At 40.6% G+C, this 14,109-nt stretch overlaps 1 protein-coding gene across 1 annotated transcript; it reads right to left on the reverse strand.

Moving 5' to 3' along the window:
- Positions 1–871: 871 nt before the first annotated feature.
- Positions 872–13,637, reverse strand: crabp2a (cellular retinoic acid binding protein 2, a). The gene is made up of 4 exons (XM_036596107.1): positions 13,366–13,637; positions 5,412–5,590; positions 2,810–2,926; positions 872–1,285 (listed from the first exon to the last, which is right to left on the reverse strand). Exons 1-4 carry the CDS (start codon positions 13,445–13,447, stop codon positions 1,235–1,237), a joined length of 429 nt encoding a protein of 142 aa, XP_036452000.1. The 5' UTR covers positions 13,448–13,637; the 3' UTR covers positions 872–1,234.
- Positions 13,638–14,109: the final 472 nt, after the last annotated feature.

Genomic DNA, 14,109 nt, shown 5'->3' on the forward strand with positions numbered 1-14,109 from the left:
TCATTTGACTCCTGCTGATTTTACTATTTCTGCTTACTGATGAGGTATCAGAGCGAAACCCTGACAAACTGGCTGGTTCACTAGCTGCAGCCGTTCAGCTGAGCTTGTAATAACAGGGTGACACATGCTAGCTGAATGTATGCAAATCTATCTGCCCTGGATTGAGATCCAATCTGGAGGTACACCAACTGGGAAAGTGCTTTGGAGTCCAGGGCCCGTGTTTAATCACGGTAAATGGACTGGAGTCCATATCTCGTCCTCACTAATGGGAAACACGAATGCTAATGCTAAACTCCCAATATTTCTACTCTAAAAACAACAGTTGAGTGAAAAAAATCTAATTCACACTAGTCTAATTTTCCCCCCATTGCCTTGAATGTTTGGTGTCTGAAGGTTTTGCGCTGGAGCTACGAGGCTAATGTAGCTAACAAGTGATTAGAAGCTAACATCAAAAATTAGCATGGTGCTAGCTGCACACAACACCACATACTATGTAGAAACCATATAAGCAAGTCTAATAGAGATTACTTGATGCCATATGAGGCGAGCGTGCAATGATTTAGGCATGCTGTTAGCACTGTGCTAACTAGTGTGGTATTAGCTTCCGTTACTTAGCTTCACTAGCCTTGTAGATCCAGTGCAAAACTAAACAAGCACTTTAGACAGCAAACAGGTCTTGTCTGATGGATTATATTTGGGTTAAATGGGAAATTAGATTTGCAAAACTATTCTTTCAATGTAACACAGCTAATGCTAATATTTAGACGTGTAGTGTTCCTGGAACTGAACTCAGTTTGGTGGATCTCCAGAAACAGAGTCAGACACTCCTGTATTAAGCTAAAAAAGTCTGTTACGTACACTGGATAAGGCTAAATACTTTGAAAGCAGATTCATATCAGTTTTTGCTGACCACATAAGGCCTACAGTACCACACAATCAACAATAACCTCTTATCTCAGACATCGTATACAAAATGGAGGAAAAACAGGTAAGGAAACTCCAGTTAACAGCCTGTTGGTGTCTCTTACGTTCTGTATCACTTATACGTTTGGTCAGTTTGAAGGACTTTAAGGTTTATGCACTGTGAGTTGATTCAGAAACCGAGGCTAAAGCTAATGTAAACATGCAGATCCCGGTTTGTGCCAGGAAGAGTCAACTTTGGCAGAGTTATCTGTTGGAAGATGTTGTTGGGAAAAGGAAGGAGGCCTTTCTTTTTTTCGTTCTTTCTCGACTTTCACTCTCTGATGTAAACTCTCGTGCACACCACGTCATCTGCGGTCATCGTCTGTAAAAAGGTAAAAGAGGAAAGCAATTAGATGTGGAAACATCTAATAGATAATGACCAGCACAGACCAGCAAAACCAGCATATGTTGTCTTATGGACGCTGGTATGCTGGTCAACCAGTATGACCATGCTGAGTGAGCAGCTAAAACAGCACCAGACCAGCATAAACCAGTTTAGACCAGCATAAAATGTAATTTTTTTCAGCAGGGGACAAAAATGCCAAGAGTCATTTATACAGAAGGGAACCCTCAGAGTTTTCTAGGCCTTCAGAGAAGACCTAATGATATAAAACATACAAAAAAAAAATCAAGTCTGTAATTTTTAGTTTAATTTTATTTAATAGAATCATCATGCTTGCTGTATTTCATATCTGTTACTATTTTAGTAATACTCATATTTCATTGTTAAGTTTTGGTCGGAAACAAAAGGTCGAATTCTTGTAAAGCCCAACATAAAATTGTCAAATCAGGATGTTCTCTATGGTATCTAGCTGCTCTCCCATTGGTTAGGACTTCAGGAGCTGGACTGAAGTCCTTACATGTTAGATTATCTACCAACTTAATTAGGAATCAACCAATCATGCTTTGATTTACAATTGGGGGTTTGGTGGTGAGAATTACCACCACTCTAGTCCTTCTGGAAGTTCCAGATTTGTCACAGTCTGTGAGTACGAGTCATAGTGTCAGCAGTGTTCCGGTTAGTTGTTAGGAATGAAAAGCAGTGGTGGCAGCTCTATGCCAGAATTCTTTACTGAAAGAGTCACTGTGAAACTGATACATACAAGCTCAAATGTATGTTAATGTCTGTTACACGCTACAATTCATGTGAATCACCATTACCTTGGCGCTAACATACTATTAGAAATCCCATTGGGGCACTAGCAGAAATTAGCACACAGTCACTCTGACAGACTGTAATACACTACAGAAAGTGTAGGGGGCGATATGGCTTCTATTGTTTTGGTGCCTCGCTAAAAGAAACCACTTTTTATATTGTAAAGGAGAGTTTTGACAGTTTCGCCCCAAACTGACGGCCGAGCTGTTTTAGCCACTGCATTTAGGGGTCGGGGGATGCTTATGGGGGATGATTATGATTTTCATTATTATAAAAATTAAGTTATGACACAGTTCTGAATATATAATGGGTATTATCAGTACTTCTAGAACAAAAACATAGATCATAAAAAGACAGACTTAATGCCAGCGCACACCGCGATTGGATGGCAGCCCATTATGACATCATCATCAACTTGTTTGTTTTTTCCTCCTGTTTATTCAAAAATAGATTATTATTTTTTAAAATAAAAACCGTCACTGTACTCAGAGTTCTTAGGTCTTTTTGATCGTAGCTCTGTTGTTTTGTCAGTGCATTCCAGATTCTTCATGAACCTCAGAAACACTGAATGTTGGGATGCATATTGTGTAATTTTTCCGGGTTGCCCACCCTTAGGGTCATGTAAACAAATGACCATTTAAGCAAGTGGCTGATTACCAGGAATGATAGCCAGTGATGTGTGAACATTACCAGGATGAGTTCTCCATCATTGGTTAGTTCTCTGGTCCAGGCAGTCTTTGGCCCCTCCCCCTTCTGCAGGGTCTGCTCACAGCTGATCTTACTGTCTGTCTCCCAGCGAGGAAGACTCTATAGGGGAATGGATAAGTGTTATCATCATGGTCATCATACAATAAGGAGCTAAAAGGTCTGAAAGGATGTGTAGTCTGTCAAGAGGCCCTTACTGAGAAAAAGAAACATGCACATCAAACAAAGTAGCTGAACAACAGACTGACCACCCCACAGTCCAGACCTCAACATCACTGAATGTGTTTGATTACTTCAGAAAATGATCAACCAGCTTTTAAGACTGAACTTTGGAGGTGTGTCTGCAGATTCTTTGAGGAACTGAAAGTGAGTCTCCTAAAAAGAATGGAAGCTGGAATATCAATAAATATTCGGGATCAATAAAGTTCTATCAATCGGGATCAATAAAGTTCTATCTATCTATCTCTCTATCTATCTATCAATCTATCTAGAACTCAAACGAGTGACAGTGTGAGACTCATTATTAAAGTGACAGTTCAGCTAAGACATGTTCGGTCTTAGCTTCTTTAGTTTTAGCACTGGAGCTACAAAGCTAATGTAGCTAACAAGTAATGGAAGCTTACATGCCACTGGTCTATGCTGGTTTTTCTAGCATGGAAATCATCACATGCTCGATTCAGTGATCTTGTTCAGTAATCGAGACTTTGGTCTATATAGAACGTGATTGGTTGGTTTCTGACACTCTATGCCACATTGCTGTCCATAAACATGGACTAAAATACATTAGCATAGGTAAAAACAGTAGCAACCACCTTGAAGCCAGAACCCTTTCTGTAACTTTGTCCATTTTGTCAGTACAAAGCTTGACATGGTCTGTCGTGGTACATTTGGACTGAAGAGGGAAACTGAGTAAATCTGATTTTTTGCCAAACTATTTCTTCAGTGTGTAATGTGGTTATTATAGCTCTGCTGAGTATTTGGTTTGGACGCATCTGTGCACTTTGTGAATGCCCAAGAAGTTTTGAAATAAGATGTTTCTGAGACATGACTGAAAACATGAAACAACGTGGAACGACTCCAGAGAAAAAATACAGCAGGAGGGAGAGAGAAAGGCAGGAACCGGACTGAAAAAGAGAAAGAATCTGAGTGCAGGATTTTACTGTGGATACAGGAACGCAAAGCTAATCAAGACTGTAGGGCTGCAAAGATTATTTGACAAAGCTGATTAATCACTGACGACTGTGATTATTGATAAAAGTCAGTAAAAAAAAACAGAAGTGCTCTATAATGTTCATATGATCCACACAGTCACTCTGACAGACTGTAATACACTACAGGAAGTGTAGGGGGCGATATGGTTTCTACTGTTTCATTTAAAAAGCCTCTATAATGTTCATATGATCCACACAGTCACTCTGACAGACTGTAATACACTACAGGAAGCGTAGGGGGCGATATGGCTTCTACTGTTTCATTTAAAAAGCTCTATAATGTTCATATGATCCACACAGTCACTCTGACAGACTGTAATACACTACAGGAAGTGTAGGGGGCGATATGGCTTCTACTGTTTCATTTAAAAAGCCTCTATAATGTTCATATGATCCACACAGTCACTCTGACAGACCGTAATACACTACAGGAAGCATAGGGGGCGATATGGCTTCTATTTCTAAATAGAAAGTAGTCTGGTTTGCTATATATGCTAATAACACTCTCTAGCTCATTATAGCATATTCCATGAATGAATTTCATGATCTGTGACTATTTGTGTGGAGATTTTTGTGGGCTTTGAATAATAAATCTGCCCTAAACTAGTCAAAACAGTCCATTATAGCGCTTTGCTTCAACAGTCAAGATGCTTTTAATAAGCATTTCAAAATTTTTGCCAGGTGTATACATGATATTATATTGTGTATATTGGTATACAGTCATATTCATATTCACAGCTTGCTGCATGCTGAGTAAGAGTAAATAAAGAGTGAGCATTTTGGCATGTATTAATGTTGTACACTGCAATAAATTTTATCTTGGCAAATAAAATGATCTTAAATGTAGTCTAAATATAGTATAGTATTTCTAATTTTTTATATTGTTGTAAGCTTAGATTATTTAGACATTTTTGCTTGTTTTAATTGGTTTTACTAATGAAATTATCTCACTTTATTGGTAGGTAATTTTGCAAAAATGTAGATATAAGTTAAATAATCTTATAAGAACCTCACAGCAATCTCAAAACCAGACATATTACATATATTGACTAGATTTAAGATCATTTTACATGCAAGACCTCATTTTTGTCTAGCGTGAGAGGTTCTGCTAAGGCAAATAAGGGCCTGTGCACAAAGTTTTCATGTAGTACAATTTTGCACCAGTGCCCCCGGTTGCAGCCCTTGTGAATAACATTTTATGGGGTTTTACATAAATATGCATATTTATACATGCACACATACACAGACATGTACATAAAAATGCTCCCAGAGAAGAAACTAACCCTCCCCCTCCCGTTTTTTCAGATATAATCCTTCACAAACCATCATTTGCCCGGTTATCAGCCCTGCTCTTTTAGGTGTGTGTGTTTGTGTACCGTGCAGGGCCGTCCATCCACGGTGGTCTCGTTAAACTCCTGTCCCACGGTGAAGGTGACGTGGGTGGTCCTGACTGAAGTAGAGGTTTTGATTGACAGCGTCTCGCCGTCCTGCGTGATCTCCACCGATGGCTTTGAGGCCGCCGCCACGGCGATTTTACGCAGCATCACATTCACACCTGAGAACACAGAGCGTAAACAGAGTGAGATCAGTCTCGCACACCTGAGGCGTTCCCTCTCAGACAGTGTGCTGCGTAAACATGCCGGTGTGCAGACGGGTCACATTCGTCCACCCACACAACACGCTTTCACTAATGTTCCTGACACAGCGTCCGTCATTTCTAGACAGGGTGGGAGAAGAGAGAGGACAAATAAAGCTCTGCTGGAGGAAGATTAGTTTCAGCTGCGGAGGTTCGGTGCTTTAAGTATTAAGGTGTCTGTGATTTTAAACTGGTATGAGTCTGTAATGTGTTTAGTTTCACAATCGATCCACGCTTCGCCCACAAGTGCACTCTTTCGTAAAAGCTGTTATGAAATAATATATTTATGAGTGGAGCAGAGGTCAACTGTGGGGTGATTTTAATCCAGTATGAATTAAAAAAATTAGTATAAAAACAGCATGAAAAAAAATACAGTATGAATCTGCAGTGTGTGTAGTTTTACAGTCTGACGGTAATAATTGTGGAGTGATTTTAATCCAGTATGAATCTGCAGTGTGTGTAGTTTTACAGTCTGACGGTAATAATTGTGGAGTGATTTTAATCCAGTATGAATCTGCAGTGTGTGTAGTTTTACAGTCTACAGTAATAATTGTGGAGTGATTTTAATCCAGTATGAATCTGCAGTGTGTGTAGTTTTACAGTCTACAGTAATAATTGTGGAGCGATTTTAATCCAGTATGAATCTGCAGTGTGTGTAGTTTTACAGTCTGACGGTAATAATTGTGGAGCGATTTTAATCCAGTATGAATCTGCAGTGTGTAGTTTTACAGTCTACAGTAATAATTGTGGAGTGATTTTAATCCAGTATGAATCTGCAGTGTGTGTAGTTTTACAGTCTACAGTAATAATTGTGGAGTGATTTTAATCCAGTATGAATCTGCAGTGTGTGTAGTTTTACAGTCTACAGTAATAATTGTGGAGTGATTTTAATCCAGTATGAATCTGCAGTGTGTGTAGTTTTACAGTCTGACAGTAATAATTGTGGAGCGATTTTAATCCAGTATGAATCTGCAGTGTGTGTAGTTTTACAGTCTGACAGTAATAATTGTGGAGTGATTTTAATCCAGTATGAATCTGCAGTGTGTGTAGTTTTACAGTCTGACGATAATTGAGATAATGAAATTGTGGAGTCGATTTTAATCCAGTATGAATCTGCAGTGTGTGTAGTTTTACAGTCTGACGGTAATAATTGTGGAGTGATTTTAATCCAGTATGAATCTGCAGTGTGTGTAGTTTTACAGTCTGACGGTAATAATTGTGGAGCGATTTTAATCCAGTATGAATCTGCAGTGTGTAGTTTTACAGTCTGACGGTAATAATTGTGTCAGTTTGTGCAGTGAACTCTCTGGCCTGTTGCAGTGAATAAGGGTGGAGGGACAGGGATGTCATCAAGACTGGACATGCCCAGCACATAGTGCATAGATGTGATTACCCTTTGTTCTGCCAGCAATAGATCAATAATGACTTGCAGGCAGTTTAAAGCACTGTGATGATTAAAATGCTGGGGGGGGCGGGGGGTGTTAGGGGGAAGTTATTGGAGTGGCCTGGGGGGGGCGCAGTAATCTGTTACACCTTCCTGTCGGGAAATGGACAGAGGTGCAAGGAAACAAAGAGACAGCTGTGAAATAAAGGGGGGCGAGGAGAGTTAAAAAGAGGAATAAAAAAGAGTTCCAGAAAAGAAAAGTAAAGAATGAAAAGAAAAGAGAAGCCAGACAAGAACCTCAAAGGAAAAGAGAGAGAGAAAGACACACATGAACATTTTTTGGACGTTCTAGATTAAACAGAGACAATTGAAGCTTGTAATGGACGTGAATATATATCTGAGCTTGTATGTATCACTTTTACAGTGACTCAGCTGCCATAGAGCCGCCGCTGTTTTACATTCCTAACAACTGGAATACTGCTTAGACTACGTCTTATATAGTGATGTATCTAGAACTTCTAGAAGGACTAGAGTGATGTTTTCTGGCTCCATCCATTGTAAATCAAAGCATGATTGGTTGGTTCCTCTGTCACTTTATGAAATGTAGAAACTGAGACTAAACCTACCTGAATTAGCATCACACATACATATATATATATATAAAATGCCGATATTATACTGCAGTTGCATACACTATTAAAAAGGGCGGTTCTTCAGTTCTTTAGTAAAGAAAATGGTTCTGTATAGAACTATGAACACTCACAAAACCCTCTGCATGATTAAAGGATTCTTTGCATAACAAAATTATTCTTTAGACTGACAGAGAATGTGCTGTAGATGGTTCTATACAGAACCTTTTTGAAAAGGGTTCTTTTATAGTTATGATGCCAAGCTTGTAGCAACAGACGAACCCTTTTTCAAAAAGGTTCTATATAGAACCATCTACAGCACATTCTCCGTCAGTCTGAGGAACACTTTCATCATGCAAAGGGTTCTTTGAATGTTCACGATTCTATATAGAAACACTTTATTTTCTAAAGAACCCTGGAAGAACCATCTTTTTCAAAGTGTGTTCAACAGAATAATAAATACATCACCAAATATGTACATCAGAACGTGATTGGTTGATTCCTATGTCACTTCCTATCTATGTTGCTAGTTAATCTAACATGTAAGGCCTTCAGTCCAGCTCCTGAAGTCCTGACCAATGGGAGAGCAGCTCAGCTGTATTTATTTACACACTTAAAAAAGGTTCATGATTTCATGCTGAAACGGTTCTCTGCATGGTGAAATGGTTCTTCAGATTGATGGAGAATGTGTTATATATGGTTCTATTTAGCACCAAAAAGGGTTCTGCTATTGCTATAAGCTTGTAACAATAGCAGAACCTTTTTAAAAACAACACATATACAACACATTGTCCATCGATTTGACGAACCATTTCACCATGCAGAGAACCATTTAAGCAGAACTCCATTTACTACAGAACCCTTGAAGAACCATCTTTTTAAGAGTGTCAATACCACAGAGAAGACAATCCCTACTGGATAATGTTCCGTTTCAGGACTTTAGTTTCACAACTTAATGAGCTAAAAGACTTACTGCAACACTTACAGAGTTAAAGTATAAAAACATGATGATTCTATTAAAGAAATATGACATGTAATCACTGGATCGTCTCTGAGGGTCTAGATGGTCCTGCGGGTTCCCCACCGCAGTAGATGTACAGTGGTCAGTATATGTGTGTGTGTGTGCGTCGAGTTGAATTTCACACTCTTCCCCTCACACACATTCCCACCTGTCAGCAAGAGTAAATATATACACACACATTCTCAAATGGAGACATGCAAACAAACTGACAGTTGATGGTGGTCTTTTCCATAAAAGGTGGTCCGAATGACTCTCTCTCTCACTAGGGCTAGGGCTGAACGATTTGAGAAAAATACTGAATTGCGATTTTTTTTATCAATATTAAACTGGGATTTTAATTGCGATTTCTTTCTGTGAACTGAAGTCCAGGCCGGTTATTTTGGCCAAGACGACACGAACGTCCACTTTTTTCTGGTTTAGGCTGAACACTGAACACGGCAGACTGCCAGTATATGTGGTTGTGATGTCACAGCATATAGGTGTTTGGTTGCTTCTGACTAGTCTAACTCATCTACGCACAGTTATAAAGCACTAATATTGCTAATATTGAGCTCATGTTCCCTAATTAATGCAATAATTCATTTCTAGATTTTGAATTAACTCACAAAATGTCATAATCTTTTTTTTCTTTTGCAGATTTTTAAATAAAATGGAATCATTATGTTTGTATTTAAACAGAGACGACTCTGTCATTTGCAAGTGATCAGATCGGATTCGTGTGTCCAGACATCATAAGTCTATCTGCATGGGTTGCCGTGGTAACAATGTAGGCCTCAATAACAAAGTAGCTACGCCAGTGGGGCGGATTTCAAACGCAGATGCAGGAGAGATGAAGGAGCATCATCTCACCCTCCAACCTCTTCAGAATTCTCTGGCATAATCATGAATTTTTGGACCCCCTCTTAAATCCCAGCATATCCATCACTCTCGACTCGTTGCAAGTGACGCAAAAGACACTTTGAAATCCGATATGACCGCCCAGAGCGTCTGAGACGCATGTGTAAAAATCCGATTGGAGTCACATTTCAAACCGCCTCCAAATGTGGTTTGGATCCGATTTGCAAAAACCAGATTTGATGTGTTTTTTTGCTGTCCAGACTATCAAAAATCTTTCTGGATACAATGTGGATGTGACAGAAATCAGAATTAGGTTACCATGTTTTTTCTGTGGGATCTATGTAGATATAGCTGAGCTGCTCACCCATTGGTTAGGACTTCAGGAGCTGCACTGAAGGCCTTACATGTTAGATTAACCACCAACATAATTAGGAACTGACAGAGGAATCAACCAATCACGTTCTGATGTACATATTTAATGATGTATGTATTGTTCTGTTGTATGTTTAGGCAACTCTGTGCTATAATATCTACATTTTCTTAACATTTACCTATCGCTAGTCATGTGCAATAGTTTCAGCACCCCCGAAAATAGGCTAACTCATCCTCTAGAGGGTATTTTCCTGCAAATGTGCATATTTTTGATTTATTTAACTTTTTGCACTGGCCATATTTTATGTTGGTTTTAGCCTGAAATGGAATACTCAACCAATAGGGGGCGCTGTTCACACATACTCTGGGCTACAGTCATGATCTTGGTCTCATTTGAAAGCCAACACTCTAACATTTTCAGAACAACTGTCTGAATTACTGACTCAGAGTAACAGAGCCTAGAATGGAGGAGTTTATTTCCTCCTGACTCATAGATCTCTAAACTGATCTCTGACTCTTGCCATGTTATTAGACCACATGTTGTGGATTATGGTGTCTCTGTGGAGGCAGCGAGGCTTTGAAGGTGAGGACAGATTTTTTAGTGTTGGCTCATTCGGTGTTTATGTTGCAAATGAGACGACCGTAACTGCTGTGAATAATGGATCATAAAACGTTTTGTGGGAATCAAATCCTGAGATTTTAAGCTGTATTTGATGTATAAAAATGATATTTAACAAACAGAAGTGAATGATTCAGCGGAAGCGATCTAGAAAATGTCAAATTCAGTAAATAAACAGTAATTGTGCATTAAAATGTGCAGAAGCGTTGAGGACGTGTTAACCCATTTACACTCAGAAAATCAACAAAAATACAAAATTTGACCACAAACTTTTGCACACGACTGTATGTGCATGGAAAGTATTGCATGTTGGTGTCGGCCCACAGCTCCCATATCAGTGCCCACCTAAATTAAACCACACAAATGTCCTAAACAGACTTTAGAGATAAAAATGGAGGATATGGGCTCTTTAACTGTCCATGCTTAGTGGCCTTATTAAGTATGAGCAATAATGCCAAACCTTCCCAGCCCGCCTGTCCACGGTAATGACCCGAGAGAGACTGACCACACACAGTGGCGGTCAGGGTGAGTGTCAGAGTCATAGTTCAGGGGTCAGGGATCAGAGGAAGTGTTTGAGAATAAAGCGGAGGAGAGGAGGAGAGGAGGGGTGGAGGATGAAAGAGTGCTGATGGGTCGAGTCCATCTGTCCAGCCCAACGTTTAATAGAACTGCAAGAAATACAAACTGAACTGAATTGAAGTGAAGCCAGAAGAGGTCCACTTATAACATTTGTTTGGTTTCATTTACCAAAAATAGTCAGCCATAATTCATTTACACACTATTAAAAAGATGGTTCTGCAAGGGTTCTTTAGTAAAGACAATGGTTCTGTGTGGAACCATGAACACTCAAAGAACCATTTGCATGCTTAAATGGCTCTTTGCATGGTATAATCGTTCTGATTGATGGAGAATGTGTTCTAGATAGAACCTTTTTGAAAAGGGTTCTATATAGCACCAAAACGGGTTCTTAGATTGTTACAAGCTTGTCATCGTAACAATAGCAGAACCCTTTTTGGTGCTATATAGAACCATCGGAAGAACAATTTAACCATGCAAAGAGCCATTTAAGCATGCAAATGGTTCTTTGAGTGCTCATGGTTCTACAAAGCCATTGGATTTCCTAAAGAACCCTCGAAGAACCATCTTAATAGTGTACATGTACATTTTCCAACTTCTCTTTATCCCTTAAACAGGCTGTTACTGTGCCTTTAAGACTGATGTATGTAAATGAGCTCTGTTCTTCTGTTCTAATTGGTTCTGTGTTGTGTCTTGTTTAAAGTCCAGGCTGAAACACTCTTTATAACTTCAGTGTGGAAGGGGGTGGGGCTTTTGAAACTTTAACAGTGTTTACATATTTCTGTTTTATTTTAGGAAAAGTAAAGACGGCTCGTTTTCCCGTGATATGGGTCCTTTAAAGTGAGCCCTGAAAGGGCGTCCCTCAATCAATCTGTCCGTCAGCCTGTCAATCAAACACATTCCTCACATACATCCACTCCCACTCGCTCTTTTATGAGGACATCTGTCATTCACGGTGTGTGTGTGTGTGTGTGTGTGTGTGTGTGTGTGTGCAGTCCTGTTCTGCCTTCACGCATCTTAACGATTCCATTCCAACACACACACACACACTCTCTCACACACACACACTCACAATCTCTCTCTCACACATACACACACACAAACAGACACACACACTCACACTCTCTCTCTCTCACACATACACACACAAAAACAGACACACACACTCACACACACTCTCTCTCTCACACACACACACACACACTCACACTCTCACACACACACACTCACACTCTCTCTCTCACACATACACACACACACACAGACACACACTCACACACACTCTCTCTCACACACACACAGACACTCACACTCTCACACACACACACTCTCTCTCACACACATACACACACACACACACACAGACACACACACACACACACTCACACACAAAACAAAGCAACGCATTTCAAAAAAAAGAAAAAAAATAATTTTCAGAACTATGTGTATAGAGAGAGAGAGAGAGAGAGAGAGAGAGAGAGAGAGAGAGAAATAAAACACGGGGAGACAAAAAGAGAGAGAGCAAGATGGAGAGAGACAGAAGAGAAAGGTCAAAGAGAGAAAGAGAGAGAGAGAGAGAGAGAGAGAGAGAGACGGAGGGAGAGAGAGAGAGAGAGAGAGAGACGGACGGAGGGAGAGAGAGAGAAAGAGAGAGAGAGACAGAGAAAGAGAGAGAAAGTTTCAAAACGCTTTATTTGGGCATCATTTAGAAATGCCTTAGAAACAGGAGAGAGAGAGAGGGGGGGGGGTCAGAAAGAAAAAGTGAGAAAAAAGAGAGAACGAAAGAGGACAGAAAAATGAGAGAGAGACAGATAGAGAGAACAGAATGAGAGAGCGAGACAAGAAAGACAAAGAAAGAAATAGATGGGCTGAGAGAGGGAGAGGGAAGAAGAGGTTAAAGGCAGGGAGAGAGGGAGAAAAAAGTTAGAGAGAGAGAGACATTCAGAGAGAATGAGAGAGAGAGTGAAAAGAGATACAGAGAGAGAGAGAGAGAGAGGGAGAGAGAGAGAGAGAGAGAAAAGAAATTGAGGGAATAAGTCTGAAAGAGAAAGGGTGAGGACAAAGAAAAATGAGAGAGACAGAGACAAAACAGAATGAAAGAGAGATGAAAGAAAGAGAGAGAGATCAGAAAGAAATTAAGAGAGAGAGAGGGAGAGAGAAAGAATAGAAAGAAATAAACAGAGAAATAAACAGAGAGAGAGAGAGAGAGAGAGAGAGAGACAGTGGCTTCACTAAGGCGCCGTAATGCTGACTCACCCAGCGCTTTCAGAAGCTCCTCAAAGTTCTCTGAACTTCTCATTTTCCAGGTTCCAGAAAAATCGGGAATTTTGCGATCCATTATTGTTTATTTACTTGTTTATCTTCTCTTTTTCTGCTCCGGGGCTTTAGCAGCTCTTGCGGGATGACGTCACGCTCCTGCTCCTGCAGAGTGATGCTTCTTCGGACGGAGCTGAATTTGAGTCTTATCCGCTCCACGCGCCTGTCCAGGAAGAACGCGTGCACTGTGTGCGGTGGCCGAGTGCGGGCGGGCTGAGAGATCGGGCCAGTTATCCCACTCTGCACGCGAGAACGCACACCCACCTGCACATAGCCCCGCCCACCAACCGCGCCTGTCAAAACAAAGCACCAATGACCATGTGAAGCGCCGCGGAGACCCCGCCCATGGCCCCGCCCCCCGACGGAGCATGTGCTCTCTTGAACGCGCCCACTCGCATTTCAATGATCCGTTAAAGCATGCTGCTGCAGGCTGCACGAGCTGTATTCGTTCCACATCATCTCTCGTCCTCAGTCACACAGATGAGCTGTCGAGGTCAGAAGGTCAGGAGGGGTTCATTCAGTCTGAAAGGAACAACCGAGCCGCTTGACTTCCAGCGGTGTTTTCCAAGCGCTGGATCTGGAGCTTTCAGGGTTTTCCCTGCTTCAAACGGCTTCTCAGCCCATTAATAAACCCTTCCTGGAATGATCTGGGTTTGCTAGAGCAGAGAACATGATGTGGGCGTG

The sequence above is a fragment of the Colossoma macropomum genome, unplaced genomic scaffold (genome assembly GCF_904425465.1).
Source record: "Colossoma macropomum unplaced genomic scaffold, Colossoma_macropomum, whole genome shotgun sequence".
NCBI lineage: Eukaryota > Metazoa > Chordata > Actinopteri > Characiformes > Serrasalmidae > Colossoma > Colossoma macropomum.